Genomic DNA, 24,714 nt, shown 5'->3' with positions numbered 1-24,714 from the left:
GTATCCCGCCAGCTACACCTAAGATGGTAGCCCCATTAGCAGAATGTAGGTATCGCGATCCTGGTAAGGTAGCATACCGAAGCATTTCTTTAACCACGAACAACGAAATTAGAAATACGGAACAGATTAATCGTCGAAAAGATTAAATTGGAACGTCCGAACTCTCAATGAACCGACGCGGGCTGGCTTGCTTACTCGAAAACTACATCGCACAGTGTTTCATTTTGCTGATTTCGTGCGCAAAATTAATAGCGTTTTCAAATTAGATTTTAGTGATATATTTTATTCGGAAAATATATGCTAAATATAGCGTTTTACAATCTTCAGCAAAAATATAAATCCAATAAAATCACGTAATTTTTTAGCAGGTCATAGAAATATACAAAACCATAAGAAAGAGTTAGAATGAAAAATATGAATTTTTGGTCAAAGTTCAACACATGACGTCATCTAAAGTGAATCAAAAATCGTATTAAAAATAAATACGAAATATGAGAGTATTTGATAAAGTTAGAATTTTTATGCAAAAGATTTTTTTCATTCAAACAATCGAAAAGACTCTATTAGACAAATGATTTTGTATCCGTTTAGAAGTAGAATAGACGTGCTTTCAGAACATCAAAAAGTTATCCGTTAATGGTTGAATAACCTTTTTTATTTTGAACCATAGCTAGATCAAATGTCAGCAAAAATGTGTATTTCTGGTTGGCTAATAATTTTCTAGAAGTTATAAAATATGTAAAATATCCAGGAAAAAAGTTATATCCAAAATTACGATTTGGGCGAACTTTGCATATTAAACTTTTTATATCTTTTTTAACATAAGAGATAGAAATCCGTCACCTTGGACAAAGTTGCTAGTTAAACCATTTGCCATAACTTTTTCGAAGACACTAGCTGTCTGTCTCACTGCCCTGAAAAAATAAATTTTCCATATCACTTCTAGGTGAATTAATCACTAAATCGTACATCCTGTAAGAAGCACAATAAAATACATAGAAACTTTTCCGAATAAAGTGCCGTTTTGACTCAAACTTAGAACAGTCTCAAACTTCGAACACTTTAGAGTAAAAATCATATTATTATAGCTAGAGTAATCAAAAGTATGATTATTATATACCATTTCGTTCCTCGGGATGTCCTTTACCAAGGGATGTATATCTCTTCACTGTTGTAGGACCACTTCCAGGGAACCAGCAGGCGTTGAAAAAAGTGACAGTCAGTGTTGAGACGGTTTGCCTATCTATCTCTTAGTGATTACATTGTAGTGTTCGGAATTTGAATCAAAGCCGAGTTCTGAATTTCTATATAAATAGCACTTAATTGCAACAAAAATAAATTAACCAACATGTTGAACCATTCCGCGTCGAACACTCGACAGAAACGGACGTGCAAAGTGGTCGTTCTATTACAATCCGGTCCGTGTGTACGAATAGCCAAACAAAAGAGTGTATTATTCGCGCTAAAGGCCAACTAGATTGTGAGTTGTGTCGATACGTTCTGTACCCGGCTCACAACTTTGGCTGTATTGGTGCAAAATACCAGCTGCAGTTTTGATCTGTGCACCGTGAATAGATCTTTTTAATCCAAGCCCATCAGTTGACAGTCGAGTCCGTGTCGCTGTGCTGAGTGATCTCACACCCGGCTCACTGCTGGTGGCTGTATTGGTGCTGCTGTACTGGTGCTGCTGGCTGCTTTGGGTGCAGCTTCGAACGATCGGACAACCACTGCTGGAAGGAAGAAGTAAAGAGGTACGTGTTCTTGTCGGCGCTAGTGCGCTAGTGCGCTACATTTAGCGCAATGGATATAGATCCCTCGCCTCCCGTGCCACCATCCCCGAACCCCCCTGACCCTGACCCTTCTGTTACCCCCTCCCCTGTTCATTCTCCAGTCCCCCCTCGCCCCAGGCTTTACCCGGACGGATCTCAACAGGGCAGCTATACTGTTTATTTTCGTCCAAAGGCAGGAGTGAATTCAAAGCGTTTAAACATACTGCAAATTGCTAAAGACCTGACGAAGGGGTACAAGGCCGTGACCGAAATTTCCAAGGTCTGACCTAACAAGCTCCGTGTCGTGGTCAGTGATCAGGCACAGGCCAATGCTATCGCTTGCTCTGAGCTCTTCACACGCGAGTATCGCGTTTACATACCCGTACGAGACGTGGAGATCGACGGTGTCATAACCGATTCGAGTCTGTCTGTCGAGTGTATCCTAAAAAGCGCGACCGGTTGCTTCAAAAATACCGAAACACAGGCGAAGATTTTGGATTGTAAGCAATTGCGGTCCATGTCTCTCGTCGGCGGTAAAAAAGTTTACACTCCGTCAGACTCGTTTCGCGTTACGTTTGCCGGATCTGCACTCCCTAGCCACGTCTCGATCGACCGGGTTCGTCTGCCTGTGCGATTGTATGTACCCCGTGTTATGAATTGCACCAATTGCAAGCAGTTAGGCCACACAGCCGCCTACTGCTGCAATAAGGCACGATGTAGCAAGTGTGGGGAGACTCATGCGGAAGATTCTTGCAGTGTTAATGCTGAAAAATGTATTCACTGTGGGGAAAACCAGCATGAGCTCTCCACATGCCCGGTGTACATGCAGCGCAGAGATAAAATCAAGCGGTCACTTAAGGAGCGTTCAAAGCGTTCTTACGCTGAGATACTGAAGAAGACCCCTTTGATCTGTTGCCCTCTGATGAAACCGATTCTGACGATTCATCAGCGGGAACATCTTATGCCAATCCTGGGGAGTCTAGGGAGAGGAAAAATGTTTCTTCTCCTAAACTTCCCCGTAAAGGTCCTAAGATTTCCCAAAGTGTAATGAAAAGTACGAACAAACCAAACAGTGCTGCGGAAAAACCGAAGCAAACTCCTCCTGGGCTTGCAAATTTAAAGTCCCAGAAGGAGTTCCCAGCACTGCCAGGAACATCTAAAACCCCAGTTGTTCCTTTTGCACATCCAGTTGATGAAACAAACTCTGGATTAGTGAAATTTTCTGACATTGTGGACTGGATTTTTGAAAATTTCAATGTACCCGATCCAATTAAAATTTTTCTTACAGCATTCCTCCCAACAGTTAGATCATTTTTGAAGCAGTTGACTGCCCAATGGCCCCTCCTTGCAGCGATTGTATCCTTCGATGCCTAATTCAACTGCGTATATGAAGGATTCTATCTCTGTCTTACAGTGGAATTGTAGAAGTATTTTACCAAAAATTGATTCGTTTAAAGTTTTGATAAATAAAAACAAATGCGATGCATTTTCCCTTTGTGAAACTTGGCTTACTTCAAATATTGATCTCAACTTCCATGATTTTAATATTATTCGCTTTGATCGAGACACCCCATATGGAGGAGTACTTTTAGGGATTAAAAAGTGCTATTCTTTCTATCGTATTAACCTCCCCGCGATTCCAGGCATCGAAGTTGTCGCATGTCAAATGACAATACAAGGTAAAGAGCTTTGTATTGCCTCAATATATATTCCTCCCAGAGCACAGGTTTGGCAACGGCTGCTCTTTGATTTAATAGAACTTCTTCCCTCGCCACGTTTGATTTTGGGAGACTTCAACTCTCATGGCGTGGCTTGGGGTTCCCCATACAATGATAACCGCTCCTCTTTAATCTATAACCTTTGCGATGACTTCGACATGACTATTTTAAACAACGGTGAAATGACACGTATCCCGAAACCTCCAGCGCGCCCAAGCGCTTTGGATCTATCCTTATGTTCGACGTCGCTACGGTTGGATTGCACATGGAAGGTAATCCTTGATCCTCACGGTAGCGACCATTTGCCTATTCTTATTTCAATTAATAACGGGTCAACTCGCATGCGACCAATTGACATTCCGTATGACCTCACACGAAATGTCGATTGGAAGTTATACGAGGAAATGATTTCAAAAGCGGTCGAGTCGATTCAACATCATTCACCACTTGAAGAAAAAACCTCCTCGCGGGCTTGATTCTCGACGCCGCGTTGCAAGCCCAAACGAAGAAATATCCCGGCGTAACGATCAAAGAACGGCCTCCCACTCCGTGGTGGGACCAAGAGTGCTCCGATGTCTACACGCAAAGATCCGACGCGTATCTGACCTTCCGGGATACAGACGATGCCGACGACTTTAAACGTTATTCGGAGCTTGATACCAAGTTTAAAAGCTTGACTAAGGCAAAGAATATTGGATATTGGCGTCGGTTCGTAAACGAGACGTCGAGGGAGACATCAATGAGCACTCTTTGGAACACAGCCCACAGAATGCGGAATCGCGTAACGGTCAACGAAAGTGCGGAGTCTTCAAGTAGGTGGATATTTGATTTTGCCAGGAAAGTATGTCCGGACTCTGTTCCTGAGCAAAACATTGTTCGCGATGCGTCTCCGGGCCACGACGCGATTGAATCACCTTTTACGATGGCAGAATTTTCAGTTGCCCTCCTGTCCTGTAACAATAACGCGCCTGGGTTAGATAGAATCAAATTCAACTTGTTGAAGAATCTACCCGGCAATGCCAAGAGGCGCTTGTTGAACTTGTTCAATAAGTTCCTGGAGCAAAACATTGTACCGCAGGATTGGAGGCAAGTGAAGGTGATCGCCATCCAAAAACCAGGGAAACCAGCTTCTGATCACAACTCTTATAGGCCGATTGCAATGCTATCCTGTATCCGGAAATTGATGGAAAAAATGATACTCCGTCGTTTAGACCATTGGGTCGAATCAAATGGTCTACTATGAGATACTCAATTTGGCTTCCGCCGCGCCAAAGGGACGAATGATTGTCTTGCGTTGCTTTCAACAGATATTCAGCTGGCGTATGCTCGCAAAGAACAAATGGCGTCTGCGTTCTTGGACATTAAGGGGGCTTTTCATTCCGTTTCTATTGACATTCTTTCGGGTAAACTTCACCGACAAGGATTTTCTCCAATTTTGAACAATTTTTTGCACAATTTGTTGTCCGAAAAGCACATGCATTTTACGCACGGCGATTTGGCAACTTTTCGCATTAGCTACATGGGTCTTCCCCAGGGCTCATGTTTAAGCCCCCTTCTTTACGACTTTTATGTAAATGACATCGACGAATGTCTGGCAAACTCATGCACGATAAGACAACTTGCAGACGACAGTGTAATCTCTGTTACAGGAGCCAAAGCTGCCGATTTGCAAGGACCATTGCAAGATACCTTGGACAATTTGTCTGCTTGGGCTTTACAGCAAGGTATCGAATTCTCTCCGGAGAAGACTGAGATAGTAGTTTTTTCTAGGAAGCATGAACCTGCTCAGCTTCAAACACAATTAATGGGTAAAACGATTTCTCAGGTTTTGGTACACAAATATCTTGGTGTCTGGTTCGACTCTAAAAGCACCTGGGGTTGTCACGTGAGGTATCTGATGAAAAAATGTCAACAAAGAGTGAATTTTCTTCGCACAATAACCGGACAATGGTGGGGAGCCCACCCAGGATACCTTATAAGGCTTTACCAAACAACGATATTGTCTGTCATTGAGTACGGGTGTTTCTGCTTCCGCTCCGCAGCAAACACACATTTGATCAAACTGGAGCGAATACAATATCGTTGTTTGCGTATCGCCTTGGGTTGCATGCAATCGACCCATACGATGAGTTTGGAGGTCTTAGCTGGAGTACTACCATTGAAAAACCACTTCTGGAGCCTGTCTTCTCGTATTCTTATCAAATGTGAGGTCTTGAACCGTCCCGTGATTGAAAATTTTGAAAGGTTAATCGAACTTAATTCTCAAACCCGTTTTATGACATTGTATTTCAATCACATGTCCCAAAATATTAACCCTTCTTCGAATATTCCAAATCGTGTCGACTTATCAAATACTTCTGATTCTACTGTGTTTTTCGATACATCCATGATAGAAGAAACTCGTGGAATCCCGGATCATTTACGCGTGCAGCAGATCCCCAAAAATTTTTTCCAATAAAAATCGAAACATCAACTGCGACAATATGTACTACTGACGGATCATTTCTTGATGGTTCGGTATCTTCAATAACAATTTAACCGTCTCCCATAAGCTCGATAATCCTGCTTCTGTTTACGTCGCAGAATTAGCTGCAATTCAGTACACCCTAGGGATTATCGAAAAAATGCCCACGGACCATTATTTCATCTTTACGGACAGTCTCAGTTCCATTGAGGCTCTCCGATCGATGAAAGATGTTAAGCACTCTCCGTATTTCCTGGGGAAAATACGGGAACATCTGAGTGCTTTATCCGAAAAATCTACTCAGATTACCTTAGCGTGGGTCCCTTCTCACTGCTCGATACCGGGTAATGAGAAAGCGGACTTTTTGGCTAAGGTGGGCGCAACAAACGGTGATATTTATGAAAGACCAATTGCCTTTAATGAATTTTTCGCATTTGTACGTCAGAATACGATCATCAGTTGGCAAAATTCTTGGACCAAGGGGGAACTGGGAAGGTGGTTACATTCCATAATCCCCAAGGTATCGACGAACCCGTGGTTCAAGGGGTTGGATGTAGGTCGGGATTTCATTTGCGTGATGTCCCGGCTTATGTCCAATCACTATAGATTTGACGCGCATCTCCGTCGTGTTGGGCTCGGGGAAAGTGGTATCTGTGCCTGTGGTGAAGGTTATCACGACATAGAGCACGTTGTTTGGTCATGCCTTGTACACCGTGACGCCAGGTCTAAATTAATAGCTTCCCTGCAGGCCGAAAGTAGGCAGCCGGCTGTTCCTGTTCGTGATGTCTTGGCGAGCCGTGACCTATCCTACATGTCCCTTATATACGTTTTCCTGAAATCCATCCACGCCCCAGTTTAGTCCTATCCCCTTCCGCCTACATCCAACCAAACGACAAGAACACGTTAAGACCCCGGATCCGGAAACAGCAACTAGACCCGCACGATACTCTCAGGCCCCGAGGGAGACAACCCAATATGCCAGTCCGTAATATCTTGGCCCAGCAGCGGAACATATTCAATATGCTGCTTACCTATGGCGATGGAAAACCATCAAACAACAAATCAGTGCTTTTCATGCAAAACATTCTAGCTTAAGTTAGATTTAGTTTCAGCTCGTAGTCGGCAGCGAGGATAAAAAATTTGCTTTTAGTTATTGAGATACTTTAGAAAGTAAGCTACCAGATATAATTGGCGCCGTTAAACATTGAATTGTATTTGTGCCGTGTCAAATAAACTATAGATGAGAAAAAAAAAATATGTTGAACCTTTAAGATCGACGAGAAAACTCATTTTTAGATATTCTTTAGTGCAAGAAGTTACATCATAGCTTAAGTGTTCGAAATTTGATGCAGTGCGGTATATCACTTAAATCAAATTTGAAGACGCTATTATTTTGCGCACGAAATCAGCAAAATAAAACACTGTGCAGCGGCAGGGAGTCAAAATCGCAGCGATTCATGAGGTTCGGTGGCCGGATTCCGGAGAAAGGAAATTCCGTGCAGTAGACCCTATTGCACGCACTTCTTTCAAGTACCACATCTACTACAGTGGCGGCAAAGCAGCGGAACGGGGCGTCGGTTTCGTAGTGCAGGGCAAGAGTCATCCGGTGGAAACCCGTAGATGACCGTATATGCGTGTTAAGGACAATGATGGTGATCGGCGATAAAATCGGCGATTAACATTCGATCTTTTTCAGCGTGTGAGTCAACTTCGTCTCTCAGTCGGTTCTAGCATTTATCGTACGATATGCCAGTCCGAGTGAATCATTTCGGAGATTCACTGAGATAATTCATTCTCTCTCAGAGATGGGATTTCCTATTGTCTCGAGATTCTTTTCTTTTGTTTTGACACTTGGATTCTATCAGCGCAGAGTGAATTATCGACTTGTAGATCTACAAGTCGATAATTCACTCTTCGCTGATAGAATCTAAGTCTAGATAAACATTTCAAAAGGCCCTATCTGCTTTCATCGTTTTTCCGGAGGGTTTTTTCATTTTGATAATGGCTCAGTTCTAGTGACTCTCCCAAGCGTGGGAACGAAAACCACCAAGGCAAGAGTGATACCTCCGCTATCAACTTGTATAAATATCGCGTCATAAAAGGTGTTCAATGAGTTGTGGTGATTGAATGAAAGTGATTGATCAAAAAATCGATCAATGCAGATAGGACCCTTTGAAATGTTTCTCTAGAAGTGTCAAAACAAAAGAGAAGAATCCCGAAACTATCTGAAAAGAGAAGTAATTGCGATCGCTTGGAAAATTATCCCCCTTTCTTTCTGAGTCGCAAGTGTTGTCAGTAAAATAAGTTTTTCATCGTTTAACAAAATGTTGCTTGCAGTTGTCATTGTCAATTAAATGTTCCTTTGTTCGTCGGTTTTATTTGCATCGAAGGTTTGTTCACTGATGTATGTTGGCCGATATCAAAGTTTTTATAAACAAGCAAAAACCTGCACACAATTTAGAAAAAAAATCCGCAAATATAAATAGATTCGAAAAAAGTTTGCAAGCTATGCAAAAAGTAACAACAAATATTTGCCTTTTGTAAAAACAAAATCGGCCACGGACTCTGAAAATCTGCATTTCGCAGACAATTCTGTAAATCTGGTATCCCTGTTTTGTGCTGCCTTTTAGTTGGTCTAAAGCCTGTATTACACTCTTTGACCAAGTGTCATATATTTGTCACTTTTTGACAGATAAAGATTTGGTCAAAGATAAAATGAGAAGTCGAACGCCGCGACCAAATATTGAGCAACTGGGGGACGCCGAGGCTGCACAGGAATACGCGCAGCAGCTGGAGGCAGTGCTACCTACGGAAGAGCAGTTTGGCGCAGCTACCCTTGAAGATGGCTGAAGAAGCATCCGATCCGCCATAGGTAGCATCGCAGTAGCGCTACTAGGTACAAGGGCCCCGAGTCATAGAAATGACTGGTTTGACGGCGCAATATAACACGGGCGACAATGCTGCAACACCGTACGAGAGCAAACGTGCAACGATACCGACAGGCACGGAACAGCCAAAACTCAGTCCGCCGAAGGAAGAAGCGCCAGCAAGAGGACCGAGATCGCGTAGCGATGGAAAAGCTGTAGCAAGCTAACGACGCTCGGAAGTTCTACGAGAAGCTGAACAGCTCCCGCAAAGGCTTTGTTCCGCATCATTTGTTCATCGATTTTAAATCGGCGTACGACACAATCGATCGGGACAAGCCATGGCAAATTATGCACGACTACGGATTTCCGGACAAACTAACTAACGGTTGGTCAAAGCGACGATGGATCGAGTGATGTGTCTAGTTCGAGTATCGGGAGCACTCTCGAGCCCCCTCGAAACCCGAAGAGGCCTAAGGCAAGGTGATGGTCTCTCGTGTCTACTGTTTAACATTGCCCTGGAAGGTGTCATTAGAAGAGCGGGGATTAATACGAGTGGCACGATATTCCAATAGTCGGTTCAACTGTTTGGTTTCGTCGACGATATCGACATTATGGCTCGGATCTTTGTGAAGATCGCGGATGCGTACATCGGACTAATTGCCGAAACCAAACGGATTGGACTGGTCATCAATGCATCGAAGACGAAGTACATGAAAGGAAGGGGTTCACGAGAAGACAGTGCTAACCTCCCACCTCGAGTTCAAGTTGGTGGTGATGAAATCGAGGTGGTCAACGAGTTCGTGTATCTGGGCTCACTGGTAACTGCCGACAACGATACCAGCAGAGAAATTCAACGGCGCATTATGGCAGGAAATTGTGCATACTTTGGTCTGCGGAGGACGCTCTGATCGAGTAGAATTCGTCCCCGCACCAAGTTAACCATCTACAAGACGCTGATCAGACCGGTAGTCCTCTACAAGCATGGGACATGGACTATGCTTGTGGAGGACCAACGCGCCCTCGAGCTCTTGCACTGCAGATGAAGAACGGAGTGTGGAGAAGGCGAATGAACCACGAACTGCAGGAGCTGCTTGGGGTCCACACCGTTAAGATTGGCAGATTGCGGTGGGGTGAGCATGTTGTAAGGATGTCAGATGACAGCCCGGTAAAGATGGTTCTTGAAACCAATCCGTCAGGGACGAGACAGAGAGGTGCTCAGCGGGCAAGGTGGATCGAACAGGTGGAAGACGACCTGCGGACCCTACGGAGACTGCAGAGCTGGCGAACTGCAGCCATGGACCGAGTGGAATGGAGACGACTCTTATGTACAGCAAAGGCCACAACACGGCTTGGGACTGTTTGGTAAGGTAAGCTGTTTTGTGCTGCCTTTTAGTTGGTCTAACGCTTGCAGTTTTTTCCCTCTCTGAGTTTTTGGTTTGCGATAGAATTTTACGATTATCGGGACACTCTCACTCACAAGGTGATTCAAACCAAAGATTATCGTTCCACGGCTCGAACGGATCGGGATACGATAATAAATTACCGATTGGAGTAAATGAGACGATCGAAATATCGTATTAACGAGCGACGATAATCTCGCATGCAGTCAACAGGCTATGAAGTTCACGGAGGTTTTCTTCTCGAGGGACGATACAAAACATCGCGTATTATGCCTGATCAGAATCCAATAGGATTCTCTTACGGTATTTCTCTTATACGATTTTAACCATCCTTGGTTGAGAATTAAGGGTAAATTCTTCAACTACTGTTTAATCAACACCTACGCACTGAGAAATGACAAATCCGATGAAGTCAAAGATGAGTTCTATGATAAGCTTGAGCAAATCTATGACGAGTGCCCAAAACACGACGTAAAAGTCGTCATCGGAGACGCAAACGCACAGGTTGGGAGGGAAGAATTCTTCCATCCGGTCATTGGAAGGCATAGCCTCCACTCGTCAACCAATGAAAACGGCCTGAGGCTGATAAACTTTGCCGCGGCCAGAGGAATGGGCATATGTAGCTCCTATTTTCCACGTTTGAATATTCGGAAGCACACCTGGAGGCATCCAAATGGAGAAGCCTGATTGACGGTCGGCATTTTTCGGATGTTACTGATGTTAGGTCTTTTCGGGGACCAAACATTGACTCTGACCATTATCTCGTCGTTTGTAAGATCCGCGCACGGTTGTCAAACGTGCTGAAATCTCGCACAGAGAGGACGACGCGTTTGAACATTCAGCGGTTGAAAGCTGATGGCGTGGCAGCAGAATACGCCAGAGAGCTGGATCAACGGATCGCAGAACAGCAGGAGGAAGAGTGGAAGACATAAATGGGCTGTGGAGCAGTATCCATGGCGCAATCGAAACGACTGCGAGAGAGAGGTGGTAGGTACGACGCGTGGAAGACAACGTAACGATTGATTCGATGCCGAGTGCCAAAGAGTGACAGATGAGAAGAACCGTACCAGGAGCCGCATGCTCACTGCGGCTACGCGTTAGAGCAGAGAGAGCTGCCGAAAATAGAACTCACCGTCGGAAGAAGCGCGGGTACGAGGAGCAGGTGCTCGTCAGCGCAGAGGACAGCTATGCTCAAAACGACGTGCGGAGATTCTATAGAACTGTCAACAGAGTCAGAAGCAGGAATTTCCCGGTGCCGGTCATGTGTAATGACAAGGACGGCAACTTGCTTACTGATAAACCGACGGTTGCAGCCAGGTTGAAGGAGCATTTTCAGGCACTATTGAACGGTGAGGAGCCGGATGAGCAGAGCAGGAACAGGATGACGATTATAAGTGACGAACAAGCTGTGGAGCCACCAACACAGGAGGAGGTGAAAAAGGCGATTAGTGAGCTGAAAAACGGCAAGGCCGCTGGGAAGGACGGTATCCCGGCCGAACTTCTAAAGGCAGGAAGCGAGGGGCTGTACTATGTGATCCACCAGATAATACTTAGGATCTGGGCGGATGAATTTGCCATATGCCCAATTTATAAGAAGGGTCATCGATTGGATTGTTGCAACTATCTAAGCATTACGTTGCTCAACTCCTCATATAAAGTGCTCTACCGTATCCTGTTCTTCAGATTGAAACCGTTAACGAAATCCTTTGTTGGCGAATACCAGGCTGGTTTTCGACAGGGCGTTCCACGACGGATCAAATCGACAAATCCTCGATAGGGTCCGGGAGTACAACTTACCGACTCACCATCTGTTTGTGGATTTCAAGGTGGCATACGACTCAGTGAAAAGAAAAGAGCTTTGGCAGATCATGCTGGAACACGGTTTCACGGTCACGGGTAATTAAGCTGAGTTTATGACGCTGGAAAGATCGAAATCATGCGTGCGGATAGCTGGCGAGACATCAGCCGCGTTCGTAACGTTGTGAATGGACTGAAGCAGGGAGATGCGCTCTCTAACTTAGTATTCAACATCGCCCTTGAAGGTGCAGTACGAAGAGCAAACGTGGCAAGAAACGGTACGATCATCACATCTCTACTTCGTCCGGCCCTAGACCGGTGAACGGTCCGTTAGCCAACAAAGTATGTAAGTACAGAGGCCACAGAGTACGTATGGATAAGAAGCAGCCGGCAAGGATAATATTCAGCAGCTACCCGGATAGAGGCCGATAACTTCGTGGCAGACCCCGCACGCGTTGAATGTGTGATGTCTAGAAGAATACCCAAACAGCGTGTGTAAGGGGCGACTGGAAAGGATCTGTGGAGGCGTATTATGGTTTTGGCATAGGAACTCTACGATTTATCGCAAAAAAACCGAAAAAAACGTCAGAAAAGGCCGAAATAGAAAACAAGCCTATTTTGAGCACAACTGAAAAAGATTCCGGGCTAGGATCAGAATCGCCGAAATTCGCTATAAAGATCAAATTAGTCCGAAATAGAGAAATTTGCTTCTCAAAGACCAGAAAAGTCCAAAAAAGAAAATGATCTAGAATATGCCCAGAACCGCCGAAATAGAAATTGATCCCAAAATACTCAGAATTGCCGAAGAAACGCTTCAAAGTTCAGCAAACTTAAGAATAAAAAATAATTCTTAATAACCTCAGATTCGCCGGAATCGCTTCGTTATAGCATTTTAAACCTAAAGACAGTTCTGCTAGGTTCCAGACAAATATTCGCAACTCATTGTTAATTTTATAATCCTATCCTGTAAGGTTTACCACTAAAAAACAAAACCCGTATGAACGAAGTATTTTTTTTTTTTGAAAATTGTTCATCGGGCAGGAGATAGTTTATTTGATTTTTCTTCCTTATTATGGGTAATTCATTTGAAAATTATTCAGTTTATTAGTCATAAACTTTGAAGCGGATGATGTTGGATCAAATCGTGAATATCCGAGCAAATCAGTGAAATTCTTTTAGATTTTTTTCTGCCAAAATTGGTGACTAACATAAATTTACTCGGTTTTATTTCCGCCCTCAGGTCGATAAACTCTGCCATCGTTCCTTTTTGTACTTTAATAAAAAATGCCTTAATGCAAAACCCGATAAAATAAGCCAAAAAATGTGGCAGCAAAGGATGTGACTTTACATCTAAGGCACTCTGCTCTGCTAGGAAAACTTTTAAGTTTCCGGCCATAAACACTAGAACGAGTTTCACCCGTCAAGCACAATTTTCAACCCCAACCAGAATCGTGCCAGAATCTTTCTCGAGGGGTAGGGGAGGGAAAATAATGACTGTTATTATTTACCTATTATACACAGATCATCAACCTTGACTTCCGTTTTCTTGAAACCCTCCTTTTTTCACACTGAAACCAACAGACAAACATGGGCACTTGTGAGCACACAGTAAATTCTCCTACGTTTTTCGGCTGCCCCCCTCCAATTTGCGTCACTGGCGGTGGCACGCGGAAGAGTGAAAGGATGTTTCTTCGTTTCTTTCTTTGTGATGCAGAGAAAGTTGGTGGTGGGTGGGGAGGCAAACAGTTGATTGTTGAAGGGCCCCGAACAAAACACGCACCGGGAGTGAATCAGCTCAATGTTAGTATTAATCTGTGTTTCCTTTGTGTTTGGCTCGTTTGCTTTCTAAGATTTTCCATTGTTGTTTAGGTGTGCTTCGTGCATTCTGGTACGAGTGTCGCTTGTGTTCGAAATGGTCTGAAATGTGAGAGCCCCTCCTATACTCGATAGCAACAGCAACAAAAACGTTAGTGCGAAAAAAGGGATGCTAGTGAGGATATAGTAAAAAAAATAAAGCAATCTTTTTCTGTGAGAGAATTCTGCGGGAACGGTAAATCAAACGGCGGAAGAATAATGGTAGCTGCTACAGATAAAAGAGTCAAGTTGCGTTTTTACGCAGGGAGCGGGGAAAATGCAGCTCGTGTATTTGCGATTAGCTTTCACCGGTGACCGGTGACTCGTGACTAGTGCTAATGTGTGGATGATGTGTGCTGAAAGGGTTTCGAAATGACCACACGTGGTGCCCGCTATTTTTGGGGGTCAATTCGAGCCCAAATTGAGTTATTTGCTTTCGCTCATTTTGCTGCACGGTCGTCATTTCAGATACACCTGAGCAGCATATGGTTTTGTTTGTTGGATTGAGCCATGGACGGAGGACTTTCAGCGTCGGATTCAAAATGGCTCGTGGTGTGTCTGTGTGTCAGCACAAAACAGAACAAATATGATTCCGCAAAAATAACGAAAAAAAGGGTGGTTTGCTCGATGATGAAAGCACAAATGGGTAACGGCTGTACTTACCTATTTTCGGTCCGATGTCCTTTGTTTTCGGTTGGTTCATACGGCGAGCCATCGGACCGGAGCCGGGCATTCCCATGGCTTTCGTTGGTCCTGCGGTTGGATGAAGCGAGAGGATGGTAGAATTTTGTTTTGCGATTGGTGCGTAGTTCAAGCGAGGTGGCGACAGGCGGTTTTTAGTTGGAATGTTGGCATTTTTTTCGCGTGTGTTGTAGATATAGGTTTAACGAAGCCACGGACGCACGGATGGGCGATGAATGGCAGGTCGTTAGTTTTGGCATGGTTAGTGATGAAGATGGATGACGAAGCGAAATGTAAAGGAAGAAAAGAGAAATTTGGATTGTGTTTTTCAGTTGAAAGTATGGCATGAACTTAGAAACTTTGTAGTTGAAGTTAATTGCTGGTATTTAATGGGTCTGCTGAAAGATCAAAGTAACAATTGAGGGATTCCATGCTAATTCACCTAGTCGTTGGCAACACGCTCTTAATTTGCAGTGAAACGTTGTGAGTATGTTAATTTGTGTATTATTCTGCATGCCCTAAATCTAAAACAGTAGTTGACTTGAAAAAAAAAATCATTTCGTTTATTTTTCTTCGAAAAAATGTTTACTCAAAAAACACTAGGATCTACGAAATATTGGTTTAACAATAACTAGTAGAAAGTTTTATAAATTAAAAAATGATATCAGAAAATCAGGAAACTTATTTTTGATTTTACTCCTTACAAAGATTTACTAAGCTCTGCGATGGTGTTGCCAACTCCAGAGACGATTTTGCGTGAAATCCCTCGATCGAAGCTCAGGTTACTGGCTTACCCGCTACTCTTGGGGCTCGCAGTTGTTCGACTGGGAGCACTCGCCGTCGTTTTTTCGGTAGTTTCGCCCTGGCCTGCGTGTGCGAATAGTACATGGTGAAATTGCTCACAATGACGGGCACCGGCAAGGCAATCGTCAGTACGCCACCCAGGGCACAGAGCGCCCCCACGAACATGCCGATATAGGTTTTAGGTGCCATATCACCGTAGCCGACCGTTGTCATCGTTACCAGTGCCCACCACAGCCCTAAAGGGATGCTGTTGAAATCGTTGTGCGGATTCGTCTGGATTCGTTCCGCGTAGTAAACCAAGCTGGCGAATATCACGATCCCGAGCACTAGGAAGAAGACCAGCAGGGTTAACTCTTTGGCTGAGGCCCGAAATGTCTGCACCAGGATTTTCAATCCTGACGAATGCCGGGTCAGCTTAAACAGTCTCATGATGCGAATGATTGAGAAGAACTCTAAAATGTCAGCGTTCTCCAGGTGGGACGCAAAACGCTGTAGTATCAGATCCACAAAGAAGCTCAGCGTTGCGATGTAGTCGATTATATTTACAGATGAGGTGATAAATTCGCACTTGTGCGGAGATGAGATGAAGCGCACCTGAGAAGCACAGTTTAAAACTTAATTGAAAATCACTACCCTTAACCGCTTGTACTTACCAAAATTTCCAATGTAAACCAGGCATTGCAAACACATTCTATGTAGAAAAATGCCACGTGTGCATTGGTGTGTGATTTATCCAGCACCCAAGCCGTGCTGCCGTTGGCCGTTTTGACGGTGTGGTTTCGTATCACCGGAACGCGCATATCCGGGTGGGTTTTCAAGCAAAAGGACAGAATAGACACGCAAATGAAGAACACAGATATCACACCGATTATCTAGAAACGAAAACAAAACTATTTTAATCAAAGCACAAACAAATCGAACTATAGCAAAACATACTTTGGCAGCGTTTGAACTGTACGGCTCATCGAACAGTGACCATATTTGGGGCTTCATGTGCTGCCACCATGAGACCGTTCCCTTGTAATAATCGTCCTCGTAACCAAATTTGCGTGCCAACTCTTCCTCCGTGGGTTTCTCGGTGTCCAGATCCAGTCGCTCTAGAACCGCCAGCGTTTCCTGCGTGTCTCGATGCTGTAGGAATAAATAGAACAAAGCAAAAACCCGTCATCATTCTTCTAGTCACCAACTGTACACAGATAAATTTGCCCCCAAGCAGCCATGGCCCATTTAGATTAGCTTACGAGCCTCCCCAGAAAGTCTTCGAAAAACATGCTCTATCGCATAGACCGGACGCCGAAGGCATCATGTTTTATCACCAGGACGACCCAACCAGCGAGGCCGTAAATTTGCACCGGATGGTCCCACCGCTCGGTCGTTCGGTCGGTCGGTTCGATAAATCATCATCCCAAAAACCAGACCCCCACTCGGTTTCGGTGTGTTAGTGCGAGATTGGTACCCAAACTATAATCAATTTTTCCCATCTGATCTACAGATACAGTCAGTCATAATTCTTCCCTTTCTTAGCTCTAACTACATTTTGTTTGGATTTATTTGGTTTTTAGGTCACCATTCTAGGTGATTTCGTTAAGATTATTTGGTTACGCAAGCAAGTCGTCGGTACTTTAACGTATCGGTGTTAGGCAGGAGGCTTCGGGATACATTGAAAAATGGGAGGATTTGGACGTATTCGATGATGGATGATGTCTCTCACACCATTTTGGGAAATATAATGTTTTCTTTCTTCTTTGAGTTATGGCAATGTTTTCAAAAGTAATTGGCCCATTTTTAGACAAAAAGGTGTCATTAAGACACCGCTCGTTTCGGTTTGTCAAAATATTGGGATCCAAATCAATTGTGGAAAAACTCCGTAATTACCAGAAAGGAGCATGAATAAAAATTTAGAACGTTCGCAATCAAACCTTCACGCAGTTGAAACATTGAAACGGGTGGGAAAGATAAAAAAACTCTCTTACTTTATTAAGAGAACCTTGAAAACTGAGAGTCGTTTCTGTAGGTCAGAAAAAAATACCAACAACGATAATAATATTTTCTTCAAAACATACTAACACTAGTTAAAAACGATTCGAAAACAGTTTCAAATTGAAAATTAAATTGCTGAAAACGGCAAAAACGACCAACTCACAACTACCGATTTTTTAGTCAGCAACTGATTATTTAACAAATTACCAACTGGATGTTCATCATCATCATCAGTGTTGTGAAAAAGTTATGTAAACCACTAACTATTAGTTCCTCGCTTTATTCCGGATTAATACAACACGAGTGCTCTAATAATTCATCTGATTATTCACTAGCATCCTCTAAAATTCAATTTCAGCATCAACAGCCTGAACTATAATTACGGATAATTGTTAGCATTGAGCCGTTTTGAATAATTTTATTTAACATTATCTCTCTAAAAGGTTCCACTCTGAAAATGCTCTCCACTTATACTGCTCGTGTTTTTACTCACTGTTTTTTTATTGTTGAACAGCTAAAGCGCTGAGTAGTGTTTAGAAGGGCTTTACTTTTACTCTAACAGAAACATAGTGCAGTGTGGTGTATTTTAAAATCAATTTCAAAGGTATAATTGTCCCGAATAACACAGAACATTTTCTACACTGCTAGTACTGGGCTGACTTGTAGTTCTTGCTTTTTTTTCATTTTTGATTGAAAACTTTTTGCAAATGGGTATTATGAAACAATAGTGGCTTAACCACTTTGAACAAATGCAGTTCCTTTTGAAAGGTTTATTTGGGAAAATGACTCAATGTTTAATGCTACCTCTAGATTGGAGTATAGTTCGACACAGGGTGCCACATTTTCGAAGCATAAGAATGATAATGTTCAATTTTCATTTCATTTTTTTCTGCAACTGTCTTGAATTGGCAATTTGATGACAATTTTCGCTATCGGATGATTTTGGTTACGGTTTACTTTTTCCTCTGGTGTTCGGGTGACTTTTTCAATTGACGCAATGACTGACGCAAGGGGAAAGTTCAAGCCGTTTAAATGTCGAAAAAATTAAAATTGGTTTTTCGGCAGCGTGTATAATTAATTTATGCTGCGTATATGCTGTCAGTAGGAGCCCCGCAATGGATTGCAATCGGAATGTAGCACCAAGGCCTTGCTTTGCTTTGTATGCTTAATTTAGTAGCAAACAAGTCCCATGATAGCGAGAGTGACGTCAAATAGCAAGCGAAATGAATACTAATAGTGATTAATTGTTATTTTTTCATTTGATTGCAGGTTACAAGCGTCGTAGCTTGCATACAAACTTTTATTAAAGCTATTCCTTTTTTCTCTTCTCCGTTTTATTTATTTTTAGAAAGCCCCCCCCCCCCTTGTCTTTGCCTAACTTTGACAACCTTGGACATAAAAAAAGCTCGAAATTTGCATCAGCCTCAATACAAAAGTCCGAAAATTTCATGAAACTTCAAAATAACAGAAATTTTAATAAAACTAACACAATCCTTCCTTAACTAATATATTTGTATTATATATTTCTTTATTAAAATTTCGACAGCTGAAAAGAGGGCCCCAAAATCCTAAATCTGGTCCTGAGGATACTTTCCGAACACGTAAGCAGTGGTCAATCCTAATGTTTCAGATGACATAACGGGATACCGATTTTTTCTAATCTCTCCGTCAGCACTCTACGTCATTTTCTTTCGAAAAACGTCAGGTGATAGTGGCGCTATTCACATACGCAAGAGCATTCGACTAGTTTTAATGTGACTTACGGAGTGCTAGTAAATGGAACAAAAGATTTTCAATTGAAAGCAATGGATAACAGCTTCACTATCGCCTGACGGTTTTCAATTAAAAATGACATTGAGCGCTGATGAAAACAAGGGGCATTCATACAGTACGTCACGCATATAAATGTTGTATGAAATGGTGACGTAGGACAAACATATATACCATCTGCCGGGGTGAGATTGTGCCAAAAAAGCATACGTGTTTGTTCCTCAACTTATAATGCACACATTTGATCCAAAGCACATCAATGCACACTTAAATGTTTAGTAAACAATTGCCATAAATATATTCAAGCTACAATAAATAAATAAAGGGTGATTTTTTTGCTATTTGGTTTTCCGTGTATTCAGATTTGACAGTTCACACGAGAATTCTGACAGCTGTCAAAGTCTAATGTACTCAGTTAAGTTTGCCATTTCACCATGAACAGACTTACGCCTGAACAACACTTACAAATAATTATTTATTATTATAATCGAATTTTATTACCAAAATTCGTCCTCTGTGAAAAATGTTTTTCGCGCAAAATTGTGTTCAGTGATGAAGCTCATTTCTGGTAAAATGGGTATGTTAATAAGCAAAATTGCCGCATTTGGATCGAAGAGCAACCAAAGGCAATACAAAAATCGCCAATGCACCCAGAAAAATGCACGGTTTGGTGCGGTTTACACGCTGGAGGCATCATTGGTCCGTGTTGTGTTCTTTCACAGAGCGATAATATGAAACGTGTTGGCGGTTTGCTTAGACAATAACGACTGATTTATTCTATATTGATTTACAAGATACAGATACACAATAGAACAGTAGAGGCCACAATAACATATACAACACCTCCCTCCTTCAAGTCTTTCTCTTCTTGATGAATCTAGAGTTTCGCCTATAATTTGCCGAATTGGTTTTCACAACATACGATCTTGGTTCAACTAATTTCCTTAATATTTCCCCCCTTACCCATCTTTTGGTTGCTGGATCTTGCGCCAAGATTAAATCACCTTTCTCGAAATCTGGTCTCGCCTGTGCTGCCTTATCGTAGTTTCGCTTATATTTTCGTTGATTTTCTTCCAACTGCTGCCTGACGCTGTCGTACTTAACACCAGCCAGTCTTCTTTCTGCTATCGGTAGCTTTGACCTCAAACTTCTACCCATCAAAATCTGTGCTGGCGATTCACTCAGGCCAGCTGCTGGAGTGTTGTTGTATTCCAGTAAGGCGTAGAAGAAATCCACATTATCATCAGCACATTTTCGCATCATCCTTTTTACCGTCTGTACACACCGTTCACTAAATCCATTGGATTGAGGATAATTTGGGCTACTTGTCACGATCTTGCATTTCCATTTGCCACAAAATTCCCTGACTGCTACTGAGTTGAAAGGGTTGTTATCACACACCACTAGTACAGGTATTCCATAAATGCAAAACGCACGCCTAAATACCTCGCAAACTTCCTTTGCTGATTTGCCTCTAGTTTCTGCAACGTGTATCCATTTGGAGAAGTAATCTGCCATAATCAAAAAGTTTTTTCCTCCAAATTCAAAAAGTCGCATCCTAATTGCTCAAAATTTCATTTTGGCACTGGGTGTGGGATGAGCGGTTCTTTGATGTTTGATCTGTGAAATTTTTCACAAACATTGCACTTCGAAATTGTTTCCTCAATGTCACGATTTATCTTGGGCCAGAAAAAAATAGTAGCAGCTCGTTTTTTCGTTTTTGAAGCAATTCTAGCATCGGACGTCTCATGCTTCCGGGAACGAAAATTTTCTCTTCCATGAACTACAACCCGCTTTCTTCATACAGCTCGTCCCGGAACTGCCAGTAGAATCGAAGATTATCCGGGAGTTTCGAACGATCGTTAGGCCACCCTTCTCGATACAGCTGCAGCAATCCGGAGAGAATTGGATCCTTGTTAGTTATCCTTCGAAATTAGTCTGCTATATCTTCCGAAACATTTATAGTGTTCACCACGTAATCCAAACTCGTGGATGGTTTTGCCTCCGATTGAATGTAGGCTCTAGAAAAAAATCCGCTAAATACATATATTCACCAGGCACATAACAAAGCCTCAGTTGGTACTTAGAAAGTTTCATCTTAATCCTCTGGAGCCTTGATGCATGAATTTTCGAAACAGGTTTGTTCATAAGAGCTACCAAGGGTTTGTGGTCGGTTTGCACCTTAACTTCACGCCTAAAATGTATTGGTGATACTTCTTGCATGCAAAAAGAATGAGCATGAGCATGAGCATGATTGATCGCCCGCGGTTGCTACTCCGTTATTGCCAGATCAGCTGTAATTACACAAAGAACCAACAGATGATGTTTGGGACCAACATGCATCCTCAATGTGTAAAAACAGGTGACCTAAATCTTTATATTAGGCAATACCAGCGCCGGCCGCATCCGAATGCAGGTCAAAGAAGGAGTTTGTATAGGAATATGTTGACGTGATACTCGCTTTATTGGAAGCCGAGAACACCTCTGCACTTCCACGAGAAATCACTTGGATGTTGGAGAAAGGGAAAGGTATACAGCAGGGTTCGTTCGTAAGGTGATGCTTTTTATACCTAAAACTATTGCGCGTTGTTGATCTATCTGTAGATAATACGACCTCATGGAAGGTATCGACGCGGAGGTTGAAATGATATTTATCGACTGAACGAAATCTACTTCGATTTGCGATGTAATAATTTAGATGCAACGCGCGAGCAGTCTTCGGCTAGACGTTGATGAAGATGAGAAAGATATGGTGAAATATCTGGGTTCACTTCGTGAAATCACCACACGCCGGAAGTCCATATATCAGCAAAACTCTTCCGGGCTGAATACGCGTTTACACCGAAGCGTTACGAACAACCGCTTTAATCCCCCCGGCCGACACATACGCGCAGGAACTCGGCGTTTACGTCGATTATCTCTTAACGATGTACGCCTAATACGCCTAATAAATATGAAAAATGGCAATGTTTCATGCATCCAAAGCCTCAACAATTTAAAAAATGCAAATATACATATTAGCCAGAATATATTTTTAAATTTGTTGACAAAGTGCCGAACTAGTCATAATTGAAAAGAGATAGCACATAAACACTGTAAACGGCGATGCATGGTTTTGATCTTATTGGCAAATTTTCACTTCAAGTTTAATTAGATACAAGCCAAATATAATTTGCACTATGCCAACGAATAAATTCCTAATGATTCAATCACTATAAAACTATGTGGAGCAGCTGCTCGAAAAACACTCCTCATTGTATGCAATAACACCACACACTCCACACTTTCAAACCGTCGCCAAGACAGCGATAGAAAAAAAAAACAAGAAAAAATAAACACTTTGGTGAATCTAAAAAGCAACGCAATAATATTCAATTTTCACAATTAAATTCACTTTTTTTGTGGAACTTCACACTTTTCGCACTCAGCACATTTCAATAAAACACCTGTATATATGTTTAACAATTCTTTAAGTGTAAAATAACCGAAAATCACCAAATAATGTGATGATTTCAAAGCAGGAACTAGCTGGCCAATCTTGATCACGGCCTCGCTCAACCATCCGCGAACTTTTCCAAAAATTAAAACAATTGTAAATTTAGAAAATAAACTCACTCCGCGATAACATCTATAACGCACATGCACAACTAAATTAAACAATTTTTCTTCGGATATAACATGCGAGCGAAAAATTTGTGTGTCCGATTTCGGTCATGGCTTGCTTTCTCTCCTTCTTGCATGCAAAAAGAATGGCCAAAAACTCTTTCTCGACTTGTGCATAATTTTGTTCGCTGCTTGAAAGACTCCTAGAGCTATACTCCACCGGTTTTCCATCTTGTAGAAGGCACGCCCCAAGTCCGCATTTCGATGCATCAGCCTGGATCACAGTTTCCTTGTGCTCGTCAAAAACACTCGAAACTGGCGTTGTGGTGATTAATTCCTTGATATTGTTAACAGCTTCCGAATGAACCGGTAGCCATTTGAAAACTGTACCTTTCTTAAGTAGGTCTCTCAGCGGTGCAGTATTTTCAGCCAAATTGGGAAGAAAATTCCGGAGGTAATTGACTGTTCCTAAAAAATATCTGCAAAGCTTTAGTATCGGTTGGCATCTCCATTTTCACGATGGCTTTTGTCCTCTCAGAATCCGGTTCCATTCCTTTCGCCGAAAACACATGGCCCATATATTTCACCTTCCGCTTTCTAAACTGAATTTTCTTCGGGTTGAATTTTGCATTTATTTCGGCTGCTCTTTTCAAAACAGCTTTCAAACGACGATTGTGTTCTTCACGAGTTCGGCCAGAAATCAATATGTCGTCGATATAGATGGTTACGCCTTCGAGGTCTCCGAAAAAATATTCATTCCATTTCTGAAACATTTCTGCTGACACGTTTAATCCAAATGGTAGCCGCAAAAATTTGAAGATTCCGAAAGGTGTACTGAAACTACATAAATCACTCGACTCTTCATCCAATTCTAGATGATAGAATCCATCCTTGAGATCCAGCACAGTGTAAAACTCAGCGCCACTCAACATCGATGCCAAATCCTGTAGAGTTGGAATTTGGTAAAAATCTCTCCTTAAAGCCACATTCAACTCGGAAGGATCTAAACATACCCTGATTGCTCCATTCGGTTTCTCCACAATCGTGACGTGATTACCCCTCCTTTTGGTGTCTCCACTCGCTTGATGATCTGTCAACTCTCCATCTCCTGTAGTTTTTCCTTAAGCTTCTCCTTCAAAGCTAGTACAACACGGCGTGGTGGATGTTGTATTGGAACGGCGTTTGGTTGCAACGTTAGATGACATTTTTTGTTGAACTTTCCAACTCCTTCAAATATATTTCGATACTGCTCCACAAGATCATATGTGTTTTCACAAGTAACAGCATCAATACAAGGGGGACAACGTTGCACTAAACCCAACTGAACGCATGCTGTGAGACTCAATATCGGTTGTTTTCCTACGTCTGTAATCCAAAAATCGTCTATTAGTGCCTGACCATTGTGAAAAATTTTTAATTCAACTATTGCTTTGGGTTTATAAGCTACACCTCCATAAGCACGAAATGTTAACAAAGGTTTAGATTTAACGTTTACACACATTTTGTCAAAAACATCACATGGAATAAAATTAACATCAGACCCTGTGTCTAGTTTGAATCGTAACACAGTATTTTCTACTTTCAAATCGGTGTACCATCTCTCTTTTCTAACATTTACCAAATTGACTGTAGGCAGCTCTCGTACTATCGAACTAACGATGACGTCATCACACTCATCATCGGCGGTATCAATCCACTCTCTGGATCTCGATGAGCGGTGGGGGCTCTCAGCACGAATCTCTTGGGTTTGTACTGGTCTACTTCGGCAAGCTCTTTCGTAGTGGTGCATTTTTTGACATCTCCTACACTGCTGTCCGTACGCTGGACATCTTCCTTTTGTATGGGTAGTTAGACAATAATCACATTGTGTGAGGTTTTTGTGATTTCGATTTCCCCTTGTGATCCGCGATTGTTTTTCGCTTGGCTTGATCCCGCACATCTGGTAACCGCCACAACCGTAACGAGACTGGAAGTTCCACGGTTAATAAGCTGCAGTTGTTTCCTTTT

General features: G+C 42.5%; 1 protein-coding gene across 7 annotated transcripts in view; it reads right to left on the bottom strand.

Moving 5' to 3' along the window:
- LOC129732918 (potassium voltage-gated channel protein Shaw-like) overlaps nucleotides 1-24,714 on the bottom strand; it is a 278,881-nt gene that overhangs the window by 92,689 nt on the left and 161,478 nt on the right. For 6 of the 7 annotated variants that reach the window (XR_008729387.1, XR_008729388.1, XM_055694356.1 and 3 more), the window contains 4 exons: nucleotides 16,291-16,485; nucleotides 16,008-16,226; nucleotides 15,345-15,948; nucleotides 14,533-14,622 (listed from right to left, as the gene is read on the bottom strand). Coding sequence is in view for 5 of the 7 variants with exons in the window: in XM_055694356.1 (XP_055550331.1) it covers nucleotides 14,533-14,622; nucleotides 15,345-15,948; nucleotides 16,008-16,226; nucleotides 16,291-16,485 (1,108 nt within the window). In the remaining 2 variants the exon portion in view is untranslated. The remainder of the gene's footprint in view (nucleotides 1-14,532; nucleotides 14,623-15,344; nucleotides 15,949-16,007; nucleotides 16,227-16,290; nucleotides 16,486-24,714) is intronic. The other variant, XM_055694361.1, reaches the window with a different exon arrangement.

This window comes from Wyeomyia smithii, chromosome 3, assembly GCF_029784165.1.
Source record: "Wyeomyia smithii strain HCP4-BCI-WySm-NY-G18 chromosome 3, ASM2978416v1, whole genome shotgun sequence".
Taxonomy (NCBI): Eukaryota; Metazoa; Arthropoda; class Insecta; order Diptera; family Culicidae; genus Wyeomyia; species Wyeomyia smithii.
Note: the sequence above shows the minus strand (reverse complement) of the source record. Positions and strands in the feature narration are given on the sequence as shown.